This window comes from Labeo rohita, chromosome 8, assembly GCF_022985175.1.
Source record: "Labeo rohita strain BAU-BD-2019 chromosome 8, IGBB_LRoh.1.0, whole genome shotgun sequence".
Taxonomy (NCBI): domain Eukaryota; kingdom Metazoa; phylum Chordata; class Actinopteri; order Cypriniformes; family Cyprinidae; genus Labeo; species Labeo rohita.
This window is the reverse complement of record NC_066876.1, coordinates 26,386,609-26,413,610: the sequence shown is the minus strand read 5'-3', so window position 1 is coordinate 26,413,610 and position 27,002 is coordinate 26,386,609. Positions and strand designations below refer to the sequence as shown.

General features: G+C 34.4%; 3 protein-coding genes across 4 annotated transcripts; all 3 read left to right on the top strand.

Annotated features, from left to right (window-relative positions):
• Window positions 1-153: 153 nt before the first annotated feature.
• slc5a9 (solute carrier family 5 member 9) lies at window positions 154-10,927 on the top strand. The gene is made up of 13 exons (XM_051118224.1): window positions 154-290; window positions 394-465; window positions 792-896; window positions 1,068-1,232; window positions 2,617-2,722; window positions 2,821-2,901; window positions 2,998-3,203; window positions 3,332-3,467; window positions 3,576-3,683; window positions 7,387-7,537; window positions 7,897-8,065; window positions 8,176-8,391; window positions 10,481-10,927. Exons 1-13 carry the CDS (start codon window positions 162-164, stop codon window positions 10,814-10,816), a joined length of 1,980 nt encoding a protein of 659 aa, XP_050974181.1. The 5' UTR covers window positions 154-161; the 3' UTR covers window positions 10,817-10,927.
• Window positions 10,928-11,848: 921 nt separating this feature from the next.
• Window positions 11,849-17,821, top strand: gclm (glutamate-cysteine ligase, modifier subunit). The gene is made up of 7 exons (XM_051118211.1): window positions 11,849-12,129; window positions 13,399-13,464; window positions 14,010-14,094; window positions 14,180-14,236; window positions 16,105-16,307; window positions 16,439-16,553; window positions 16,684-17,821. Exons 1-7 carry the CDS (start codon window positions 12,007-12,009, stop codon window positions 16,854-16,856), a joined length of 822 nt encoding a protein of 273 aa, XP_050974168.1. The 5' UTR covers window positions 11,849-12,006; the 3' UTR covers window positions 16,857-17,821.
• A 218-nt stretch (window positions 17,822-18,039) lies between these two features.
• On the top strand, window positions 18,040-26,958 carry dnttip2 (deoxynucleotidyltransferase, terminal, interacting protein 2). Of its 2 annotated transcripts, none has more exons than XM_051117290.1 (7): window positions 18,040-18,156; window positions 20,262-22,321; window positions 23,652-23,790; window positions 23,908-24,003; window positions 26,181-26,345; window positions 26,566-26,675; window positions 26,811-26,958. In XM_051117290.1, the coding sequence occupies exons 1-7, from the start codon at window positions 18,082-18,084 to the stop codon at window positions 26,917-26,919; spliced, it is 2,754 nt and encodes a 917-aa protein (XP_050973247.1). In that variant the 5' UTR covers window positions 18,040-18,081; the 3' UTR covers window positions 26,920-26,958. The 2 variants fall into 2 exon arrangements, with proteins under 2 accessions (XP_050973247.1, XP_050973248.1); XM_051117291.1 differs by having other exon boundaries at window positions 18,061-18,156; window positions 20,265-22,321.
• Window positions 26,959-27,002: the final 44 nt, after the last annotated feature.

Genomic DNA, 27,002 nt, shown 5'->3' with positions numbered 1-27,002 from the left:
ACATTAGTGTACATCATCCTCACATGGTTAGCTGTATCTGTCTTATAATGCGTAACTCTCAGCATTGCATTCTCAGCATTCTCTGGGACAGGCCTGATTAATTATTAATGAAGTTAGCACCTGCTTCAAAGTTCACACTTTTGCCTTAGGCATTGTACAACATGCCAGCTTCACCTGAGCTTGTAACGGGCACCCCGGAGCCCGAGGTGCCTAGAAAGTTTACTTTGGAAGCTGCTGACATTGCTGTGGTTGTGGTCTACTTTGTGTTTGTGCTTGCAGTCGGAATATGGGTAAGTGAAAGTCCGCAGGCTGGTAATTTTTGCATTGATGTAGAGAATTCTGCATGCCTAATTCTTGATGCTGAGATAGAACTGGTGTGTTTTTGATTTGTAGTCCTCGGTCAGAGCCAACCGTGGGACAGTGGGTGGATACTTCTTAGCCGGACGATCCATGACATGGTGGCCAGTGAGTTCTTGTGTTTAAAGAAACTGGAATTGTTCATTTTGTGGATGTCTACAAGGAAGCATCTTGTTTTTTAAAGTCCTTGCCTAGAATTACAACCAGGAAAACGGAAGTAATTAAATCAATGCAGCCTCATAAAAGAGTTTTATCTCATGTAAACATGTTATGAAGTGAATGTGTTTTACAATAAATTAAATGCAATAACATATAACAGTTATACACCGATGACTTGTGTTTAGTGTGAAGACATGTCTCTTGTCGTTTGATTTATCATAGTTTAGTTTTGAGAGTGTTTTCTTAGTATGTCTCTCTTGTGTTGTTTTCAACAGATTGGAGCCTCTTTGATGTCGAGTAATGTAGGCAGCGGTCTGTTCATTGGATTAGCAGGAACAGGAGCCGCAGGGGGACTCGCAGTTGGAGGATTTGAGTGGAATGTACGTCTGACAAATTAGTCCTCATCCTACAAGCCTACAGTGTTGTTTCAGTAATTACTGATTTCACTTGTGAGATTGTTGTTGTCTTAGGCTAATCAAATGTTTGATGGTTTTATTGCATTACATGCTGAAACAAAACATCTTATCAGACATCAATATGATGCTCTTTAGGCAGCATGGGTCCTCATTGCCTTGGGCTGGATCTTTGTGCCCGTGTATATTGCTGCTGGAGTGGTCACAATGCCAGAGTATCTGAGGAAGAGGTTCGGGGGTCAGCGCATCCGAATCTACATGAGTGTGCTGTCTCTTATCCTCTACATTTTCACCAAGATATCAGTAAGACTGCTTAGTTTAATAAATGTGAATTAGGTATTGTTAAATAATATCTAAGAATTATTACAAATTTGTTGTGTATGCATTAAATATATTTGTTAAACATTTGTTATATATTTATTTAAAATAAAATAACAGTGTATTAATACAAACAAAACTGGAAAAAATGCTATTCTGATATATAATAAAAAAAATAAAAATAAGGACAAATGGATTTTAGACCCAACTGCAAACTGATTTATATTGTTTTAAATTTACATTAATAGTATTATAATGATAAATGAGTGACTATGGCATGAATAAAAAAAAAAAAATCATATATATCAAATGTTTTTTGAACAGTAAGATTTTTAATGTTCTTTAAAGAAGTCTGCATATATTTGATCCAAAGTACAGCAAAAACTTTTGAAATATTTTTACTATTTTAAATAACTGTTTTCTATTTGAATATATTTTAAGATGTAATTTATTCCTGTGATTTTCAAAGTTTTTTGAATTTTTATCATCATTACTCCAGTCACATGATCCTTTAGAAAACATTCTGATTTGCTGCTAAAACAAACAAACAAAAATATTTATGTAATATATTATGTTAAAACAGCTGGATTTTTTAGGTTTCTTTGATGAATAGCAAGTTCAGAGGAACAGCATTTATCTGAAATAGAAATCTTTTGTAACATTATAAATGTCTTTATCATCACTTTTGAACAATCTAAAGCATCCTTGCTAAATAAAATTATTAATTTCTATAAAAACAAACAAACATACATACATGTGTGTGTGTGTGTGTGTGTATATATATATATATATGTATATATGTATATATGTATATACTGACTCCAAGCTTCTGAATAGTATAGTGTATAATGTTACAAAAGCTTTTTATTTCAGATAAATGCTGATCTTTGGATCTTTCTATTCATCAAAGAATCCTGACAACAAATGTACTCAGCTGTTATAAATACTGATAATAATAATAATAAATGTTTCTTAAACCGCAAATCAGCATATTAGAATGTTTTCTGAAGGATCATGTGACACTGAAGACTGGAGTAATGATGTAGAAAATGTAGCTTTGATCTAAGGAATAAATTACATTTTAAAATGTATTAAAATAGAACAGTTATTTTTTTTTAAAGTAAAAATATTTCAGAATTTTACTGTTTTTGCTGTACTTTGGGTCAAATAAATGCAGGCTTGGTGAGCAGAAGAGACTTCTTTAAAAAACATAGAAAACAGAAAATTTTTGACTGGTAGTGTACTTATACTGAAACTTATAATATTGTCATTACTAATTATTACCTAAGCCAAAGCACAGCACTAAAGTATGCTATATGGTCTATAAATAACAAATAGTTCATTATAATCGTAACTGTGTTTTTTCCAGACAGACATTTTTTCAGGGGCTTTATTCATCCAGGTGTCTCTGGGATGGGACTTATATGTCTCCACCGTTTTGCTGCTAGCCGTCACTGCACTCTATACTATAGCTGGTAACAAAACAACACATAAATGACTAATATTTTAGATAACATAGGCCTAAATGTGATTCTATTTGAAGTTCTTTAATTGCCGGCTTGTTTTAATGCAGGTGGGCTGACAGCAGTAATCTACACTGACGCCTTACAGACCGTCATCATGGTAATAGGAGCATTTGCCCTCATGTTCATAGGTATAGATCTCGCGTTAATGAAATGTTATACTTACATGAATTATTCAACGGTAAGTACAGTGAATTAATTAATTTCAAATGAATTTCCCCCTGCAGCATTCGACAAAGTTGGCTGGTATGAGGGTTTGGTGGTTCAGTATGAGAAAGCTATACCTGCTATCACGGTTCCCAACACCACTTGTCACCTTCCTCGGTCAGATGCCTTTCATATCTTCAGAGATCCGGTGACAGGAGACCTTCCTTGGCCAGGCCTGATTTTTGGACTCACTGTTCTGGCCACATGGGTGTGGTGCACAGACCAGGTGAATTTAAAATATTATAGATTTGAGCATGAATTAATATTCAGCAGAGGATTTCACATACGTGTCTCTTCAAGCTTAAAATTAGTTTTACATCAAGCAATCTATAAGCATCTATTTAATCTCTAAAGGTGATAGTGCAAAGGTCTCTCTCTGCCAAAAACTTGTCCCATGCCAAAGGTGGTTCGGTGCTTGGTGGCTACCTCAAGATCTTCCCTATGTTCTTCATCGTTATGCCAGGAATGATCAGCAGAGCTCTATACCCAAGTACTACTCAGTCATTTTTTGCATTTCCCGTAGTCTGGATTTAAAAAAAAAATGCTAATTTGGATAATCTTTTGCCAAATAGTGTGATGATGTTTGTGCACTTTCTAGATGAAGTAGGATGTGTGGATCCTGATGAGTGCATGGACATCTGTGGAGCCAGTGTCGGCTGCACTAACATTGCCTACCCAAAGTTAGTTGTGGAGCTCATGCCAGTGGGTATGACAATCTTTTTTCTTTTTTTTTTATTAAGAATAATCATTTGTGTGATTTTTCAATTAGTTGCACTTAACTGTCCCCTAGGATCAATATATATATAGTGTAAAATAGGTTTATTTCTTTATTTTTAAAAGAAATGTAAATGTTACATTTGCCAGAATATATTTGCCATAAATAGTGCCTTGCAAAAGTATTCATACCCCTTCATTTTTCACATTTTGTTTTATTGCAGCCTTATATTAAAACACTTTAAATTACTTTTTTCCACATCAATCTACACTCCATACACCATAATGACAAAGCACAAAACAGGTTTGTAACAACTTTGCAAATTTATTAGAAATAAAAAACTGAAATGATTCCAAGTGTTCATACCCTTTTCTGGGACACTTGAAATTGAGCTCAGGAGCATTCATACTGCTTGTAGATGTTACTACACTTCGAGTAGAGTTAGCCTTTGGCAAATTCATTTGAATGAGTATGATTTGAACACATCTTGCTCTGATATGCATTTTCAGCTGTTTGACCTTTTATTAAGACCTTTCCAGATCATACTCATTTAAATGCAACAGGTTACCTTCACTTTAAGTGTAGTAACAGCTACAAGCAATATGAATGCTCTTGAGCTTATTTTCAAGCGTCCCAGAAAAGGGTATGAATACTTATGCAATGCACTTATTTCAGGGTTTTATTTTTACTGCATTTGCAAAGTTGTTACTAATCTGTTTCGTGCTTTGTCATTTGTCATGGTGTATGAAGTGTAGACTGATGTGGGGGAAAAATAATTTAAAGCAGTTTAACCAGGGTTTGCCAACTCTCACGCATTTGGCGTGAGACACACGCTTTCAGGCTCTGTCTTACGCTCTCACTCTGCCTATGTAAATCTCACGCCAAATTGGCAACCCTGCTTGCGATTTTAAACAAAGTCAGCTTTCAAATGTTGTAAGTTTTAATACTAAATTCAAATGATAAATACCGCTTTGGCGCACTTAATGTGATGTAAATCGTAAAATGTAGCGCTTTTAACGCCAGAGCCATTGTAAAACAGAGCTGTGACAAGCTTTGATCTCGCCGGCGTCGCCGCCACGTGGTCACGTGATTCACGGAGCTCCGCAAACAAACCAGCGCTGACAGTATATTTAAATGTGTTAAAGTAGGATAGAGAAGACAGCTTCAATATACAGGTATTTGCAGCAATTTTTGGTCAACATTACAGCATATTATGCATTGATTTTTACAGTATAATTTTATTCTGGAGAGTGATGCAGAGGCAACCCTTACGAAAATTAACCATGGTTTTATTACAAGTAAAACCAAAAAACATGGTTACTATAGTTAAACCATGGTCTTGTTACACTAACCATAGTTTAACCATAGTATGTGTAGTATTTGTATAACTATGGTTATACAAGTGGTAATCAATGCACCGAAAAAACATGGTTACTACACTTTTACTATAATAAAACGGTGGTTAATTTTCATAAGGGTTACCCTCAGGTATTGTTTACTTATAATGTGACCATGCATGTTCTATATTTTAGTTCAATAATATTTATTTAATTTTTTAAGGAGATCATTTAGTACTAAATACTATTTGTACAATAATTATGGTACATTAATGACCTAATAAAATAAAATAAAATAAAATAAATATAAAAATAAGGACCAAGGTTAAATAGAGAAAATGGTTTTAAATTCCAATGCAAAGAAGCAAATTAGAGTAATTTTGTGGTCAGAAAAAAAAAATATATATATTTGTAATGCCATGGTTTACCCACTAGGTACCTGTATGGCTCTTTACCAAATATACATGTTTCTAGAATATTGCAGGTCATACCTGCTTACTTATTTTTAAGATTTTTTTTAATTTGAATAAATATTTAGAAATGATTAAACACTATATTTTTAAATGTGAAATTTAAAAAGTTAATAACTTACATCCTTTTTTAATGATAACACACAATGAATGCAAGCAAATACTAAATTTAAACCAAGTTTAAAATGGTGTTAAAAAGGCATTCAGGTGCATTTTTATCCCCTTATATGTACAGTATATACATATAAATAGATATGGAATTGAGATTGAATCGAGAATCGAGATCCCCCTCACTCCAAGCTGTACTTAAAAATTGGCAACCCTGGTTTAACATAAGGCTGCAACATAACAAAACGTGAAAAAATTAAGGGGTATGAATACTTTTGCAAGGCACTATATATACTTTTAAAAGTAATGCATTATGATTTTGCGGTAATCCCTAAAAATGTTGTAACTAATGGTGTTACTTAAGTACTTCTTATGGAATTTAATAAGTTACGTTACTTATGAGTTAATTTTTTAAGGGAACCCCGGGTATTAAGACGGGTATTAAGTATCCCTGGTGAAAAAAAACAGCATATGCTGTTAAAAGTAATAAATAAAAAGTAATGCATTGATTTACTAGTTACCTGAAAAAAAGTATCCCCAACATTGTATACAGTCATGATATCTGTACCCTTGCTATTCTGTCAGAAAATGCAATCTTCTCTCAGAAAATTGTTGCAGTTGCAAATGTATTTATTAATTTTTTTGTCGTTGTTTACATTGGAACAACATAAAAACAACGTAAAAAATTTTACACTCCATACACCATCATGACAAAGCACAAAACAGGTTTGTAACAACTTTCAGAAATAAAAAACTGAAATGATTCCATTGCGTAAGTGTTCATACCCTTTTCTGGGACACTTGAAATTGAGCTCAGGAGCATTCATATTGCTTGTAGATGTTACTACACTTCGAGTGGAGTTAACCTGTGGCAAATTCATTGTCATTGTCCTGCTGGAAGACCCGTTCACACAGTCAAGGCATCCAGTGCCAGAAGCAGCAAAGCAGCCCCAAAACATCTTTAAACATCCACCATGTTTGGTTGTAATGACTGTGTTCTTTTCTTTTCTCTGAAGGCCTCAGTTCTTTTTCTGTAAACAGTGCCATGTCCTTTACCAAAAAGCTCTTCTTTTGTCTCATCTGTCCACAGTACGTTCTTCCAGAAGGATTGTGGTTTTGACTAAGTTTTTTCAAACTCCAGTCTTGCTTTTTTTTTTTTTATGATATTGTGCACAGTGGACACAGGAACATTAAGATCTCTGGAGATGGACTTGTAGATTGTCCATGTTTCTCCACAATTTTTTTCTCTCAAATCCACAGACAACCCTTTTTTCTTTTCTCCATGCTCAGTGTGACACACAACACAAAGGTTGAGTCAACTTTTATCCATTTTAACTGGTTGCAAGTGTGATTACTATATTGCCCCACACCTGTTACTTGCCACAGATGTGTCTAAATACAAATTACAGGAGCATCACATACTTAAAAAACAATTATTTCTTACAATTTTGACAAGGTGCCTATAATTTTGTCCAGTCCATTTTTGAGTTCTGTGTGAAATTTTGTATACATTTTTATCATTTTGTGTGTGTGTGTGTGTGTGTGTGTGTGTGTGTGTGTTGTTGCAGTGCAAATACATTCAATAAGCACGCGAGTACCAAAACATTTGCAATTGGAACAATTTTCTGAGAGAAGTGTTGCATTTTCTGACAGAATTGCAAGGGTGCCGATATTTTTGGCCATGACTGTATATTGTATATAATCGATGCATAAATTGTCAAATATATTGACTGCTATGCTAATTCATTCTTTTTTTCCCCCCCTTTGATTGTGTCGTAGGTCTGAGAGGTCTGATGATTGCTGTGATGATGGCAGCACTCATGTCCTCTCTCACCTCTATATTCAACAGCAGCAGCACTCTGTTCACCATGGACATATGGCAACGTATTCGGCCCAGGGCCTCCGAGAGAGAGCTAATGGTAGTTGGCAGGTAGTCTGTTAAATATTTTGTGGGAAAACTTTCATTTTGAACATATTTTTCAGAAAATAAGCAGAAATATCGAAAGAAGTGAATGCTCTCATTACATGCATACAAACTAGTTAAACGAAAGTGGAACCAATCCACCACCGGTTCCACCAAGTGGTTTAACCACATGGTGGTTTTGTTGACCTTTTTTGGGGGTGATAGAGGCACAGTGAAAGCATAACAAAACTCTGTTTGAACTTTGATACTTGATATACAAACTGTCAGCAAGGTTCAAAATCAAGACAACAGTTGTCATTTTCCAAAATACACACTTTTATTTTACTGACCAGCTCTTAATTACTGCTGTTTATTTACATCTACAGGGTGTTCATTTTATTTCTAGTGGCCCTGAGCATTGTGTGGATTCCAGTCATTCAAACAGCTAATAGCGGACAGCTGTTTGACTACATTCAGGCCATCACTAGCTACCTGGCACCTCCAATCACCACAGTGTTCATTATGGCCATTTTCTGGGGGCGAGTAAATGAACAGGTATATAAATAAACCTTTTGTTGTGTCTACGCAATTAAGTGAAAGTTAAATGCCCTATAACACTTTCATTTTAAAAAACATTCAAATTGCTTTCTTTTTATCCTGCACAGGGTGCTTTTTGGGGTCTGATGGTGGGACTAGTGGTGGGCACTGTGAGGATGGTAATGGAGTTTGTGTACGGCACCCCATCATGCGGAGAGAAAGACCTGCGTCCTGCCCTGCTAAAAGATGTGCACTACCTGTATTTTGCTCTCATCCTGCTTGCACTGACAGCTCTAATCATCACAGCTGTTAGCCTTTGCACTGCACCTATTCCGGAGCAACATGTAACTATGAACCGCAATCCAAAACCACACACATTTAAGTAATCATTTATATACATTTGTATACAAAACTTACAAAATGGAGATAATTGCCACATACAAAATTACCAGGGGACTTTTTATGTATTAATATTGGTATACATTTTTAAAAATGACATATAACAGACCAATCCCACCCCCAAAACATGTAGCATTTTGAGTTTAATTTTAGTGATTTTAATTTAAATCTATTTATTTATGAACCATTTTCTTCCCTATTAATGTCTACAAAAATAAGTTTAAGCTCCCCGAAGTACCAATACAACATGTACACTGACTACCTCAGTTTTGAAAATCAATTTGTAAAGAAAAAACATCATTGGGATTATAAATTGCAAAGAAAGTATGTATAATGCATTATTTATTTATATATTGGTTATTACTTATTTCAATAGTCTACTTTAGAGATTCTTCTTACTATAAGTAACTTTGCTATGACTAAGGCCACGTTCACACTGTCATTTTTTGGGATCGACAACCGCATTTACTTACAGATGGGAGTCTTGAAACGTCCCATTCACACAGCAGCTTACAGTCGATTTTCGAATACTGTCTGTATGAACGTGCAACAGGTGATGTCCGTAAAACTGTAAGTAATACCACTTTCTGACATGACAATAGTCCAATCGAGCTGTGAGTTCATCCATCAAATCATCATTAATAACAGCAGCTTTTCAATTTGAGTGGAGAGGGGAGCAATTGAGCCACAAGCAGAACACAAAACTGACGGGAGGGAGCGGCTCCAGTGGACACTGGATATAAAACTTTAAGATGACACACAGCTCATTTCTCCATCACTGCACGTTACCGAAACCACAAATTTAAGCATGCAGCACAGTACACGCACGTTTGTGCAGCAGAGTGGTTCTCTCGCACTGATTGACATGATGGACAACTAGTTGTCCAGTCCTGTTCTGTTCAGACAGCGCGTGTTCTAAGGAGTACGGGCTTGACTCCCTTTGCACTTACAGACAGTATTTAAAAAGTGACTGTAAGTTCCTGTGTGAATGGGACATTTCAAGACTCACACCTATAAGTAAAATGCGGTTGTCAATAAAAATAACTGAGATTGTTAACATCGCCTAACTCTAGGTTATGGTTAGGGTTAGTAGAATAAGTTGACGTACTTGCTTATAACCAAAATAAACTATCAGATATTAAGCACATATTCTACAAATAATGACTGGCAGTGTTGGGAGTTACTTTGGAAATGTAATAGGTTACAGATTACAAATTACCTTATTTAAACGTGATAAGTAATGTAACTATTTCAATCACTTTATTTAAGTAAAGTATCAGATATTAAGCAGAAAGTCTATATAAAATAATTGTCAGTGTTGGGAAGGTTACTTTGGAAATGTAACTGGTTACATATTACAAGTTACCCTATTTAAAATGTGATAAGTAGTGTAACTATTTCAATCACTATTTAAGTAAAGTATCAGATATTAAGCAGAAAGTCAGTGTTGGGAAGGTTACTTTGGAAATGTAACTGGTTACATATTACAAGTTACCCTATTTAAAATGTGATAAGTAGTGTAACTATTTCAATTACTTTATTAAAGTAATGTAACTGATTACATTTACTTTTTTAAATTTCTAAGTAATGTTTTCGACTGTTAATAGTTTTCAACGCTAATTATTATCAGACAATCCTTCATCTCTTGAATTTAAATTTAAATAATTTAATTTTAATGCACAGCCACTACTAAATCAGACTTTAGCACCTTTTATGACTTTGAGATCAATCTGAGGTTAAATACAGATTTAAAATCACAACAAGAAATGGTAAGTATTAATACAAGAAATATTCAAATTTGTAATCATTAACATTAACTGTAATTTAATTACACATTTTTTCTCAGTAACTGTAACTCAGTAACTTACATATAACTAATTACTCCCCAACACTGATGACTGGTGGATGACATGTTGTTACAGAATTAATTATGGTTAGCTCAAGGTCTAAAAGTCTTTTACATGATATTGTTCACAATGATATTTTAACAGAAACACACATTGAACATGAGCTAACACTTATATTTCATTCTAGCTTATTCGTTTGACCTGGTGGACAAGACATAGTAAGAAGGAGCGTGTAGAGTTCGAAGACCCCTGGGCTAGAGGGTCTGATCCAGCAGGCTCTGAACCCAGCACTACAGAGTCAGAGGGGTCAAATGAGGATACGCCTGCATGGTGGAAGCGTGCTGGAATGTGGCTGTGTGGTCTCTCCCATGCGGCTAAACAAGAGATGAATGAGGAGGAACGTCAGGCTCTGGAAAGGAAACTCACCAGTATTGAAGAAGATCACACCTGGAAGATTGTCTGCAATGTTAATGCCCTCATTTTACTCACTGTCAATGTCTTTCTTTGGGGGTACTTTGCATGAAAGTACTGTAAGGTTCAGAATGGCACTTTTTTTTGTAAGAAACTCACTGATACTGATAAAAAAAAAAAACAGCTGGTTCTTTGCAGTTACATTCTCTCATTTTATATTCTGTCAATGTCTTTTTTCGCTTTAATGTACAATAAAAGTTGTGAATGATGAGTTGATTTTTTTTTTCCAAAAAGAGTCTTTGTCTCACATTTTGAGACGATTTTGAAGTTGGAGGAGAAATTGAGATGGAAGTTTTTCGACATTTCCTAACTGTATTGACCCGGATTACACATAGTATGCATGCGCATGGCAGAGCTAGACAAGATGAGCGTTTTAAAGGTTAAAAAAAAAAAGTATATAAATTTATAAAAAAATTTTATAAATGACTGATCATTTCGCTAGATCAGATCCTTTGTCCTCAGCTTGGATCGTTCAGAGCCCTTTGAAGCTGCATTTAAACTGCATTTTGGAAGTTCAAACTCGCCAACACCACAGAAGTCCACTATATGAAGATAATTCTTAAAATGTTTTCCTCAAAAAACATAATTTCTTTATGACTGAAAGAAAGACAATCATCTTTGATGACAAGGGGGTGATTTTTTGTCCTGGAAGTGAACTACTCCTTTAACCTGTAAGTTTATTAAAGCAGTTTGTTGTCACAGTAATAATACCTAAACATATACACTGTAATAATACATGCTATTTCATAATGACAAAGCATAACAGGTAAAATGCCTTGTAATGGTCCTCACCCAGGGGCGGAGCCACACCATGCAATGAGATGAATAAAATTTTTTTTTTTTTTTTGCTAAGTTATTTTAAGATAATGTAACTTATTAAAATGCTAAAAACTATTTTTTATTTTCGTCTGTCCCCTCAACAATTGTTTTCAATGATGAACATGCAGTAAAGAAATGAACATATATTTTGTAAAAAGGTTGAACGTTTCTTTAAATCACTCCTCCGATCCACTTCAGGCTGATCCTCGCCAGGTTTTCCAACGCAACCTATCTATATTTTTATTGTGGGCGTGAATCTATCTGCTATAACCTCCTCTCTACTTGAATGAACTACAAGTGCAAAGTCATACTACACTGTTTAGTGCACCCGAGAGAGGGGGAAAACATTGTACCCGAGGGCATTATCCGGTTAATAGTTACATACAGACAACACTTGTTTCCAGTCACCGATTTTTACTAGCAATGGAGCCTCATGTAAACGCGAAGCGGCTTTTTAATCATGCGACAACCCTGAAGCTTCACACGGGGAATTTAGTCAACCGCAGTCGACTTAAGAAGAAATGTCCGTCTTCTCCTAGTGAAGAGGTAAGTGACATGAGTTTGCAGTGCTAATGGTGCATCTTGGTCCATTTTAGCAGCGCGGGCATAGCATGTTTTATAGCGTGATATTATTCAGTGAATGAGTTTACCGACTGACACCCCATTATTTATGTTTATACGGTCGTCGTTGCGTTTGTTAAGTCCGGTTCCTTTTCGAACATCGGCTCCTTCGAACGGTTCATTCACCGAACCGATTCACAGAATCATTTGAGACGAACGGTTAATAAAGGTTTAAACACGTATGTTTTCAGTATACGTTTTGAATTATGATTTGTTTTAGTTGCGTACACTTTGTATTAGGATTCTGACATGATTAACATAATAGTAGTTTATTATATACAGACATATCCCTGCTCGACAAAAAAGTGGTTATATATTTCTTTGTTTATGTTCAAGCATGACACTCACCTTACAGTCGAACGCTTTTCGAATCGGTTCAGTTGAATCGTTAGCATCGAGTCGGCTCACCGGGGTTACTTGATATGATTCGTCTGCTTTCATTAATGACGTCAATGGCCTCGTGGTGCTCATGACAAGACACAGTATGCAAAATGTATGGGAAATTACAATGCATTGCACTGTTGTTGGATTTACGTTCAAATAATCAGGGTTTTGTTTTGACATCCTTAAGTTAGCTGTGCATACAAGTAATGCTTCTGCCTAGTAATACTGTTAAAGAAGTTGTGCATAATTAAACGTGACCTGACCAGACCTGACATGCTAAAATGAAGGATGATGCAATGTCTTGCTGATGCAGATTTTCAGCATGTCTTATAATCTCAGCAATTAATTGGCAAATGACTGTGCATTTTGTACTGACTAAGACCTCTCTGACAAACCTCTCAGGCTTTTTGTTCAAGCCCACGCAAGTGGATTAGTTGTTTAAACATGTATATGTGAAGATTATGTTGTAAAATTATAGCTACCTGAAGGCATGATGTCTTAAATATGTATTTTTTTAAATATCACTTTTTATTTATTAATATATATATGTATAATATATTAGATGTGGCCTGTGTTAGAAAATTACATCATTTTGTTTTGTTTTTTCCCCTTTTTTCTTTCTTTCTTTTTTTTTTAAATTAGGCCTTTCTAAAATCCTACAGGGCCAAAAGCCAAAAGTGACTACGCTTATAAATATTGAGAAATGGTTTGGGAAGGCTGCCAAGATGTTGTTTTTATGTTTCATAAGATTTGAATTCTAGCCTGTCCTGTTAGTTAACGTTTTTCAATGTTTTTTAACTCTATCCACAGCTTCAAGACTGCATTCAAGGCACACTGAGCGACTGGTTTGCCGCAATGCCGTCATCTCTCGACTCTGTAAGACCCTGCATGACACTCACTCTGAAAGTGAAAAAGAAACCTTGAGAAATTGTAAACAAGCCGGTTTAAGCTAAACAAATGTCACCGTTGACATGTCAAAGTTTCCGTTGCATGAAGTAATCAGACCCACTGAACATAAACAGTTGAGCACTCTGTGGATTGTGGGAAAGCAACCCGTTTGCCTCTTTAGCAGCATTAAAGCATATATAGGCAGTAAGATGAAAAGTTGTTATGGTGATTGTTCGTGGGGCCGCTGTGTCTCTGCGTCTCTGCTCTGGCTCATTCTGCCATTGTCAGCGAATCTGCCCGAGAGCTCAGCGAGTAGAGAGTAAAGGTCTTAGCACACAAAAGCTGAAGCTTATTGATGCATTCCTTTCATGCAGTCCATTGACAAGGTGTCTAATGTTTTCACATGCAAAGTGAGTTTCGTAGACGCAAGACTGCCAAAAAATTATGCAACTATAATGCATAATCCAGTAAGTGACTGGATATTTTCCATGATAGCATGGTTTTGCAATTACCTCTGTTTTTTTTTTCCTCAGGAGCTCCCCAGTGTTCTGGACTGCACTATTCCAGAAAGCACAGAGGCCATCACTCCAGAGGAGAGAGAGGAGCTAAAAGTGTCTGGTGAGGATTACTGATCTTTAGCATATTAAATATTGCAGTTGCAGTGCAAGTGGATGTTATTAATTATGTTTAAATGTCTTTACAGTCAAGCTTTTTCTCACCGAGTCGGACCATTCACCCATCAGAAGTGCGGTGGACATGGGTAAGTTCTGTTTAATGTGATGCTGTATATATGAATATTATTAACATGTGACCCTGGACCGTAAAACCAGTTGTAAGTAGCATAGGTGTATTTGTAGCAATAGCCAACAATATATTGTATGCGTCAAAATTATTTTATTATTTTTTTTTAAATATCATTAGGATATTTAGTATATAAGAATATATTAAGAATATTTTCTATATCAGAGTTTAATTTTTGATAATATGCATGGCTAAGAACATTTGGACAACTTTAATGGTGATTTTTCTCAATGTTTTGATTTTTTGCACCCTCAGATTCCAGATTTTTAAATAGTTGTATCTCTGCCAAATATTGTCCTAACAAACCATACATCAATTGAAAGCTTATTTTTTCAGCTTCCAGATGATGTATAAATCTCAATTAAAAAAAATTGACCCTTTTGACTGGTTTTGTGGTCCAGGGTCACATATGGTAAATTAGATAAAACTGATAATGTATATTTATTTAGTGCAGGTTTCTTATTTTAAACTAACTGAATTGAGCATACTAAGAGTGTATTTGTATGGAAGCCCATTTCCACCACTGAATAAAAGATTTTAAAAAAGGTAATTGCGACTTTTTTTCTTGCAATTGTGAGTTTACGCCTCACAATTCTGACTTTTTGTTTTATAATTTGCGAAATATAAACTCACATTTGACTTTTTTTCTCTTTATATCTCACAATTATGACTTTTTTTTAGAATTGTGAACTATATCTTGCTACTCTGAGAACATATCAGTCTTTTCCCCCTCAAAATTAGAGTCTATAACTTGCAATTGTGAGTTTATATCTCACAATTCTGAGAAAAAAGTTAGAATCGTGAGATATAAACTCGCAATTGCAAGAAAAAGTAAGAGATGCAAGATAAAGGACAGAAACTTTATTTCTTGCATTTTCTAGTTTATATTTTACAATTCTGACAAAAAAGTCAGAATTGCGAGATAAAAATAACTTTATTTCTCAGGTTTGTATCACGCAATTCTGAGAAAAATGTCACAATTGCACGTTTATGTCTCACAATGTTAAATAAAAAGTTGCAATAGCATTTTAAAAAATTGTATTCGCTTCCATAGTATTTGAGATATTTAATGATCTAAGAAATATATGATAATTAGTTTCTAAACAAAGCACATGATTTTACATGATTTTTTTCCCCCCCTGAGGTCCATTTTAAATGATGCCTCTCTAACTCCTTAATTATGATTAACAAATAATAATTTGTAGGTTTTTCTAAATAATATTTTTTTAACCTAATAAATGCCTCCTTAGAATATGAAATCAGTAACGTCCTCATGATAAAACTAATTTGTAAAGTTACAAAACTTCATACAAAAATGTTCAATAATGACCATCATTTTTGCAATGTAATACTCTATTTATACTGCTTTTTGAAAGATGCCCTTCTGCTTACCAAGGCTGAATTTATTTGATCAAAAATATACGTTAAAACGTTAATATTTTTAATTCTTTTTAAATGCCATGTAAAATAAATTTTCTATTTTTATTTACTTTTTTTTTTTTTTTTTTTTTTTTTTTTTTTTTTTTTTTAAATTTTCAGCAGTCATTACTCCAGTCTTAAGTGTCACATGATCCTTCAGAAATCATTTTAATATGCAGCTTTGGTGCTCAAGAAACGCTGGTTAATATTTTTTGTTTCATGTTTTTGGAAAACATGAAACATTTATTTCAGGATTCTTTGATAAATAGAAAGTTCAAAAGAACAGCATTTATTTGAAATAGACAAGTTTTTTTTGTAACAATGTAAAAGTACTCACTTTTTTATTGATTTAATGCATCCTTGCTAAATAAAATTCATTCTTCAACAATTTTTCTCTGTGTTGTTCAGCTTGTCTTTCGTTAGGCGTATCTCAGTTGGACTCTGTGATCATTGCTCCACCTCCTCTCCCTGAGGGTGAGGCACAGACACTGACCCACCTGCAGCCACTGTGGGAGGAGCTGGAGAGCCTCGTGCAAAGCCAGAAGATCGCCGCCATCGGCACGTCAGATTTGGACAAAACTCTTTTAGAGCAGCTATATAACTGGGCTCAGGTCTGCTATGACCATGCATTTTTTTCTGCACAAAACAGAATAATTTAGTATTCATAATTGATCATTCAGATTTATTTTGTATTTATTTAGTATTTTTATCATGCATTTTTGTGCTCTTTCATGCTACGCAGATAAAGCCGAGTAGTAATCAGGTGAACCTGGCCTCGTGCTGTGTGATGCCTCCAGACCTCACTGCATTTGCTAAAGAGTTCGACATACAATTGCTTACACACAATGACCCCAAAGGTGTGTATTTTATGCTGAGTCATTGAGCTCAATAGCTGTGTGCATGAAATGACTCTGCAATTTAATTATGAAGCAGCATGAGCACCTGCACAGGAAATCAAATGATGCCAATCTTTCTTCTTGTGTCTAGAGCTAATCAGTGCAGCAGGCTTCCAGGAAGCAGTGCAGGGGAGCAGTAAGGACCTGCAGGTGGCCGACTGGAGGCTGGAGTGGGTCTTACGGTACTCCATCATCGTCAAGAGCAGAGGCATCATAAAAGCAAAAGGCTATATTGTTCACGCTAAGAAGAGCAACGGCCATTAACGTGTCCAGTTCGAACAGGGTTTTTATGGTTTCCTGAAATTTATTCCACTAAATTTAGGGAGCTGCTACATTACTGCATAATTTACAGGTGTTTTTTTTTTTTTTTTTTTTGGGTCAACACACTAAGTGAATTTGACAAAAATTCACTCAACCCACTTGACTCATTTTTCCTCATGATTTAGAATATTTAGAAAGCTATCTTTTCTTGTAGACAAATGCAAAGTGCCTCTTTTGTCTGTTTTTTCTGACTTTTTCTGCCTGGTATAATTGTCTGTTTTTATCAAAAGGGTAAAAATATAAAATGGTAACTGATGGGACAGCAGATTTCGATGCTTCAAATACCAAAATGTTGTTTTGTTAATCAGTGCCCTTGTGATTTTGGTGAAAACGTTAAGAGATTTGTTCTGTGTTTTAAAACTGTTAACCACATTTTTTTTTCAAAGAGTGGGCCACATTGTTGCAGATTTTTTTACTTTAAATTTTAATGTCAAATTTTAAGTCCTGTTGGCGTTTTTAAGTTTGTATAATTTATTTTGATTGATGCGTTGCTTGGATTTTTCAGTGAATGTTTTCGTATTTGTTGTCAACAGATGATTCTGATTTGCATCTCTTTGTAAACAAAATGCTTTGCTTATCTGATGAAAAGAAATATTCAAATATGTAACGTAGGCTGTTAACATGCATGGCATGGACGGTATCGACTCATTGTATATATAAAAACACTGGAAAAATTCCACACTTGAAGGAAAGTAATGATTATCGTTCCAGTATCTAGCCAATAGTCAGAATATATATTTTTACCTGTGTTATTTATTCATTGTAATGACGATGCCTGTTGGATCCAATCATATAAGAGAGGTTTTCTTTCAAGTACTGTACATGTAATTACAATTTTCCCATATTGTGTTAAACATTTTTAATGTGGTTTATAAACTTCGGAATTGAAAATAAAACTTGAACTCGCATTGGGTTTTCATTCATTTCAGTGTTAGATATATGTTAGAGACTTTAAATTTATATATTTTCATTAATGTATGAATTAATTGTAATATTGTCTGTCAAGAACACAACTGGTTATGAGGTCAAATCAATACACAAATCCATGTCATTACTTACAACTCACCAACTGCCCAGCGATGTTTTCCTGCATCGATTAGACGCGCCTGCGCATTGAGAGAACGCGTCTCGCAAGCGGAAGTGCGTCTAGGTTCATCTTAGTGGCAAGATGGTGGCCACCAGAAGAGGAACACGCGTGAGCTCCCCTGTGAAAAATATTAATGATGAAATCTCTGGAGCCACGGTATGTAGGATATTTAAGTAGAGCAGTTCATGTATTCTCTGGAAGCGTCAGTGTGTGCTTGTGATTTGCTGTGTTTTATGTACTTTCATCCAAAAATGAGTCGCCGCATGTGTTCACACATGCTGGAGTAACTGGGAAACCTGATGGATTAACAAATAACGTTTATATTTATGTAGATGTTAGTATCCGTTCGTGTTTTTATGTCGTATGTTTTGCATTCTTCCCAGACTTTACAGTTGTGTAAACAAACAAGATAGTCATAGGCTGCATGTGTATTTTTGGGCTGAAGATGGGAGCGCCATGTGTGTGATGTTCCTGTTATGCAGAACATTTTGCCGCTATCATGTATTTATAAATGAGAATTACACGTGACCCTGGACCACAAAACCAGTCTTTAGTAGCACGGGTATATTTGTAGCAATAGCCAAAAATACATTGTATGGGTCAAAATTAGCTATTTTTCTTTTATGCGAAAAGCATTAGAATATTAAGTAAAGATCATGTTCCATTAAGATACTTTGTGAATTTCCTACTGTAAATATATAAAAACTTTAATTAGTAATATGCATTGCTAAGAACGTACTTTGGAAAACTTTAAAAGCAATTTTCTCAGTATTTTTATTTTTATTTATTTATTTTTGCACTCTCACATTACGGATTTTCAAATAGTTGTATCTTGGTCAAATATTGTGCTATTCTAACAAACCATACATCAATGGAAATCTTATTTATTCCGCTTTCATGTCATGTTTAAATCTCAATTTTAAAAAATTGACCTTTATGACTGGTTTTGTGGTTCTGGGTTACATGTTGGTTTTCTTTAAAGTGACCATATGTTATGGGTGAATTTTAAGTAAGTTCACTCTTTCTGATAAATCACATGGTAATATTTATGCCATAAGGTTCCATACATTAATTTTATAACAAGTAAAACTCTCAGTCAAAGTGTAGTCTTGGTGGGAAAGACAACATTACAACCCAGATTTGATGTAATATAAATATGTTTATATAGTTTATACACTACCAGTCAAAAGTTTTTGAACAGTAATATTTAATGTTTTTTTTAAAGAAGTCAAGCCTGCATTTATTTGATCCGAAGTCCAGCAAAAGCAGTAAAATTCTGAAATATTTGTACTATTTAAAATAACTTTTCTATTTGAATATATTTTAAAATGTAATTTATTCCTGTGATTTCAAAGCTGAATTTTAGCAGCATTACTTCAGTCACATGATCCTTCAGAAATCATTCTAATATACTGATTTGCTGCTCAAAAAAACATTTATGTTTAAAACAGCCGAAGAGTCGAATTTTTTTCAGGTTTCTTTGTAGAATAGGAAGTTCAGAAGAACATGATTTATCTGAAATAGAAATATTTTGTAACGTAATAAATGTCTTTATCATCACTTTTGATTTAAAAAAAAAAAAAAAAAAAAAGTATAGTGTATAATGTTACAAAAGCTTTTTATTTCAGATAAAGGCTGATCTTTGGATCCTTTTATTTATCAGAGAATCCTGAAAAAATGTACTCAACTGTTTTAAATATTATTAATAATAATAATAATAATAATAATTTCTTGAACAGCAAATCAGCATATTCAAATGATTTCTAAAGGATCATGAGACACTAAAGACTGGAGTAATGATGCTGAAAATTTAGCTTTGAATGAATCTTCGATATTATTTTTAAAAATATATTAAAAAAAAAACAGTTGTTTTTAATAGCAACAGCTTTTGCTGTTTTTTGGATCAAATAAATGCAGGCTTGGTGAGCAGAAGAGTGTTTTTTAAAAATCTAAAAACATTAAAAACATTAGAAATCTTACTGTTCAAAAACTTTTCACTGGTAGTCTATAGTTAATAAAACCTCAATGAACCTTTAAAATTTACCAACGGTGAATGAACAAAGCAATACTTTTATTTCTGTTTTTATTTCTGTCATGAAAGGCTTAATTTCATTGTAAAATATAGCTTAAGCAAAGCCAAACTTTGACTGGTTGTGTAAGATTAGTATTTTACCTTTAGTACATATCAATTCAAATGTCAATAACATTTTTCTAATATGAATTCCTCAAATAATCTGAAGCAAATGTACTTGTTCTCACAGCAGCCTACTCCTTCGACCAGAAGAACACGGCGCACAACGCTAATGGAGGAAAACCAGTCCCAGTCCGAACGTGCGGGCGACTCCCAGCCGGATGAACCAAAGGACGAAAATACAACCTCTTCCTCAGCAACAAGTCCACCCAAGCGAGACACTAGAAGATCCACACGTCTCCTTGCTGACAAAAAGCAACCTAACTCTTCCCATGAAGCTGATGTGTCTGAGTCCGAATCCTGCTGCTCTGTAGTTTCCGATGTGCAGGCGACACCTAGAACCCGACGGAGGACTGCGGTCAGGGAGAAGCCCGCTGTGCAGGACGAAGCATCCGAAGCTGAATCCTGCTCGTCTGAGGTGTCCGCGACCCATTCTCACAGAGCCCCGCGCAGCCTGAGAAAACGTGTTCTGACTTCAGCAGCTGCAAAAGATGCCGCAAAGAATGATAATGATGAGCCCTCAGGGGCCGAGTCCTGCAGTTTTACTATGGACACTCGTCAGATAACAAGGAGCCGTCGGATTAGCGCTGTGAATTCCACAGAACCAGATTCGTCTGAGCCAGAGTCATGCTCCTCCAGCGTTTCCGGCCTTCGTAGCTCTGTGGTCCGCAGATCTGCTCGTAACCAAAAGGTCAAACCTGAACCGATTCCTTTGAGCTTTGAGGAAACCACAGACACCCCTTCTTCTCCAGCATCCAAGAAGAGAGGCCGTAGGCCCAAAACAGAAATTGACAACAAAAATGACTCGGATGGATGCAAGTCAGGTCCCAGCATGAGTCCGTGGAGATCCACCAGGCGCCAACCCAAACCTGATGCTCTGGTTGGCGAATCCGATTCAGAATCGGTAGCTACTGATGTCTGCAATTCTCATGGGAGCCCAAGCCCTCAAAGGGGACGAGGGACTCCTTGTAGTAGCCGAACTGGGTCTGCTAGTAGTACCCGTGCAACCAGGACAAGAAGTAAAGCAAAAGTGACTTCTGATGTAGATGACACTATTACAACTGAGGAACAGGGTGAGGAGCTTGAACCTCACCATGAAAGTCTTCCAGTACCTGATGGGGATAAAGCTGAAGACAAAATGGAACAACTGGACAGCACCATGACCATGGACACCAGCGAAGCTCAAGATTCCACCATGACTGAGGAGAAAGCTGAAGATACCACTGTAGGTTTTGATCAGGATGAGCTCATGGACATGCAGGAGCCTCAAAGCAACACGCAAGACATCGAGCCAGTGGAGGACGGTGGAAAACCTGTGTCTGAAGAGCCTGGAGATGTTACCATGAAAAATGATGAGCCAGATTTTGTGGAGACAAGCCATGATGTTCAAATATGTTCTGAGCCTCTTAAGGAGGATACGGTTGAAGCTGCGGCAGTAGATCCTGAACCAGCTGTGGCTGAGGAGGCCATTGAGGAGCAAACATGTTCTGAGCCTGTGAAGGAAGATACGGTAGAAGCTGCTGCAGAAGATCTGGAACCAGCTGTGGTTGAGGAGACCACTGAGGAACAGACTTGTACTGAGCTTGTGAACCAGGATTATGTACCAACTGTGGTTGAGGAGCATGAGAACAAGGTTGAGTGTGAGAGAAGAGGTGTAGTTGTTTATGAGGAAGCTGAGACAACTGAAAATGACTCTGTTACATTAAATGACCTTGAAGGCCCTTCTACAAGCTCACACACTCAAGCAAATTTGACCACCGCAGATGAAACATCTAAGAAACCGCCTCTCCAGAAAAAAAATATTAGTTTACTTGACAGCAGTGAGGATGAAGACAGTGATGATGAAAGTCTGTTATCAGAGGAGGAAGGCTATTCACAGAAAGCTAAAGATGTGCAGAGTGAAGACAATGTGATGTGCCCTGATGGAAATCAATTGTCAGAAGAATCAGAGGCTCATGGAAATGAACTGTTTGTTATAGACACTAAACCTGGACAACGGTCTGTGAAACAGCATTATGTTGATGCCAAGCAAACCGAGGAAGAGAATGAGGAGGATTTTGTTGATGAGGAAGGAGATGATGATGATGACGAAGATTCAAAAGTGCTGTTCGCTCCCAAAAAGTTGCCTCCGTAAGTGCTTTTTGTTTTTTTTGTTTTTTTATGAAAAACATTTAAATATACACTGCTGTGCAAAAGTTTAGGATCAGTAAGATTTTTTTGTTTTTCCAAAGAATTCTTTTCTTGCATTTACTTGATCAAAAATACAGAAAAAATATAATATTGTGAAATATTATTACAGTTTTTATTGTGTGTGTGTGTCTCAGAGGTTGCGACTTTAACATTGAGTTGAAAAATTCTGTCATAAAAAGGTAAAAAAAAAAAAAAAAAAAAAAAAAAAAAAAAAGGCAATTATTTAAAATAGAAGTCTTTTTTAACAATACAAGTTAGAAAATTCTAATTTTCATAATTTTATTAGAATAAAACATTTAATTGTTTTTATTTTTGTTCACATTTTCATTTTTAATCATGAACCCTACAGGATGACATCATAGTGTTTAAAAACAACAAAATAAGATAGGGCTGGGTAAACAAAAACGAAAGCAAAAAAAGTTATTACTTTTTTTTTTTTTCTCATTTTAATGAACCAAAATCGATTCTTAAATCACAATCGATCTTTTGGTCCATGCTGTTTTCAGTTAATAAATACACAGTACATAGTGCGTCTTCCTTCCAAAAAATAGCAATAGGCTAGGCTTTGTGTTACTTTTGATATATTTATTTTAAAATACAGTTTATTCCTGGGATACATAGCTGAAGTTTCATCAGTGTTACATGATCTTTCAGAAATCATTCTAATATGCTGATTTATTACTTTTATTATTAATGTCAGAAACAGTTGTGCTGCTTAATATTTTTTTGGAAGCTGTGATTCTTTTTTTCTGGATTCTTTGGTGAATGTAAAATTATAAATTTTTCAAAAAAAAAAAACTGAACACAAACTTTTAAATGTTAGTTTATATTGTTACAAAAGATTTCTGTTTTAAATAACTTTTTATTTATTAAAGAAAGAACCAGGTTAAAGATCCAGGTTCCAACAAAAAATAATCAAACTGTTTTCAACATTGATAATAAATCAGCATATTAGAATGATTTCTGAAGGATCATGTGACTGAAGACTGGAGTAATTATGCTGAAAATTCAGCTCTGATCACAGGAATAAAATAATTTTAAAATGTATTCACATAGAAAACTCTTATTTTACATTGAAATAATCTTTTATGTAATAATATTTCTGATCAAATAAATGCAGTCTTAAATGCAGAAACTTATTAAAAAAAAAAATTAAAATCTTACTGATCCCAAACTTTCGAATGCCAGTCTATGTCAGTCTTATTTAAAATTCATCACTAAATATTTGCATGTAATGTTTAAATTCTGAATGTCCCCCCCCCTTACTCAGGATAAAGCTATCTAGTGCCATTGACACAGGTCTGAAAATGAAGGAGCTTGGTGGTTTGTACATCAGTTTTAATGGCAACAAGCCGAAGAATCTTTCCAAAATTTCAAAAACCCAGAAGGACCTGAGCAATCCAGATGAGGTAAATAGTAATAATTTATTATCCTGAATGAAACATTGCAAGTTTCAAAGCATTTTGTTCAGCTGTTAATGCTTACTGAAGCTAAAGAGCATGAAAAATGTTGTATTCATTTTGTAGTTGCTGAAGAAGAGTGTTATCGTTCCGGATTTTGAGAAGAAAGATGCTGTGCCACCGTACAGTGAATCAAAGCATGCTGCTAAACTCAAGCGCAAGGTAAGTACACCAGTTCATGAAGAAATGGATGGTGTTATATTTTGTGTCTTCTTGAAAGGAAAGCTGTTTATATAGCTGTTTGTATTAATTCATCTTGAAAGCTTACATTATCATTCAAAAGCTTGGGGAGTTTAATATATATATTTCTTTGAGCAAGGATGTATTAAATTGACCAGAAGTGAAAATAAAGACATTTATAATACTACAAAAGATTTCTATTTAAAAATGTATCATGGTTTTCAGGAAAAAACATGTAACTTATGTTTTCAACTCGTCATAATAGTATTATTTCTGAAGGTTCGTGTGACACTAAAGACTGGAGTAATGATGCTGAAAAGTTAGCTTTGCCATAGCAGGAATAAATGACATTTTAAAATCCATGAACATAAAGAAAAGTAATTTTAAATTGCAATATTTCTCAATGTTACTTTCTTATTATTTTTGATCACAAATATAGCCTTGGTGAGATGATAAATTGAACAGTGGTGTATGTCACTTTTAGGGCTGTCAAACGATTAATTGCATGCAAAATAAAAGTATATATATGTATACACAGTAGTCAACATTTGAAGTGAATCAAAACGTTTCATCAAAATTGTCCTAAAACCAAAACAATACCCATTCTTGTCTTAGGACAACTTTGATGAACTGTTTTGATCCACTTCAAATGTTGACTACTGTATGTATATATATATATATATATATATATATATATATATATATATATATATATATATATATATATATAATGTATGTATATGTGTGTGTGTGTGTGTAATTTATATGTATTTAAAAAAAATTATATTTATATACAAAATATGTCTTACATATATACATGCATCTGTGTGTATTTATATATATATATATATATATATATATATATATATATATATATATATATATATATATATATATATATATATATTATATATATATTAGGTAAACACAAAAAAAAAATATAAAAAACTGACCACAAACTTTTAAATGTTAGTTTATATTGTGTATATATATTGTATATATTTATATTTTAAATAACTTTTTATTTATTAAAGAATCCAGGTTCCAACAAGATAATAATCAAACTGTTTTCAACATTGATAATAAATCAGCATATTAGAATGATTTCTGAAGGATCATGTGACTGAAGACTGGAGTAATGATGCTGAAAATTCAGCTTTGATCACAGGAATAAAATATATTTTAAAATGTATTCACTTAGAAAACTGTTATTTTACATTGAAATAATCTTTTATGTAATAATATTTTTGATCAAATAAATGCAACCTTGATGAACATAAGAAACTTAAATGAAAAAAAAAAACTTAACATCTGTGTGTATTTATATATACATAATAAATATGCACAGTACACACACACACACACACACACACACACATATATATATGTGTATATATATATATATATATAAGGTTAACACAATCTTATATGTGATAACTAAAGTCATTAGTAATAGTGTTAAATTAATTTTGTAATTCTCATGCTTAGACATGACTGTATTCACAATAATAAATATGCGCAATATTGTTATCGCAGGCACATTAAAATACCGCAATAATTCTTTTTTACAAATTATTCCTTTTTTTTACATTTATTTATTTTTTTTTTTCGCATTTTAAGAATACTGTGCTACTTTGTTTCTGGACAGGGTTTTTATGTTTTTACGTTTTAATATGCTCTAGATACTGTTTGAAAATGTTTTGATTCTTTGCTTGGTCACACTTTACGTTAAAGCTCCATTAGTTAATTCATTAGGCAAACTACCATTAAAAAATCCGTCATTCATTCATTCATCTCAGTTGATTTTAATATTTAATAAGTTGTTGAAATCAAAAGTTGTAACTGTATTATTTAATGAACCCGAGCTAACTTTTTTTTTTTTTTTAACAAAAAATAACTTTTGTAACACTTGTAGCTCTTGCTCATTGTTAATGTTAATGCATTAACTAATGAGACCTTATTGTAAAGTGTTCCCTATTCTTTGCACTTTAATTTGTTTGAAACATTGGTTTTACTTTATGGCCACTTTTTTGCAGCTTAATTTCAATATTGTGAAAAAAGATTTAGCAATTCATCACATCCCTACTCATGCTTTTAATTGCATTAGGGTTTTATAAGCAATGTGCTAAACTTATTTGTGTGATGTTTGTGGTATACAGGCGGAAAGAGAAAAGACAACTGGTGATGGCTGGTTCAACATGAGAGCTCCTGAATTAACAGAAGAGCTCAAAAATGACCTGAAGGCACTTAAGATGCGCTCAGCTATGGACCCAAAGCGCTTCTACAAGAAGAACGACAGAGAAGGACTTCCCAAGTACTTTCAGGTTGGTTGGGGAGTCTTTATCAGCAACAGACTTTTCCATTCAAACAACTTTTCAAAAAGCCATTGTTCCTAAGATGACAAAAAACCTCTGAAAACAAAAAATGAGAATGGTTATCAAAATACTGACGTTGCAATTAACCATAGGCGTACATGTTTAAAGAAAGCAGACAATGGTATATTGTTCTATTCTTTTGAGTAAAGTTTTGCTCTTTTTGTTTCAGGTTGGTACGGTGGTTGACAACCCAGTAGACTTCTATAGTTCAAGAATCCCTAAGAAACAAAGAAAAAGGACCATTGTGGAAGAGCTGCTTGCTGATGCAGAGTTTAGAAGGTAAGAAATCTAGTTTATGGGCTAAACGGTGATAAATGATTTGTATTTATGACAATGAGCTTCTATTATTGATTGTTCTCACTTTTGTTTTAAATTAATTGTCATATTCTAAAACCATTTTTCTTGTCTTTTCAGTTATAACAAAAAGAAATATCATGAGATCATGGCAGAAAAGGCAGCACAGGCTGCTGGCAAGATGACGCAAAAGAAGCACACTTTCCATAAAAAGAAAATGAATAAATAACTGCATAAGCCAAATCATTTTTCCCTGTCTTTCCTGAACAGGAATTGTTTAGCCTTTGTAAATATAAGGCAACTATATATTTT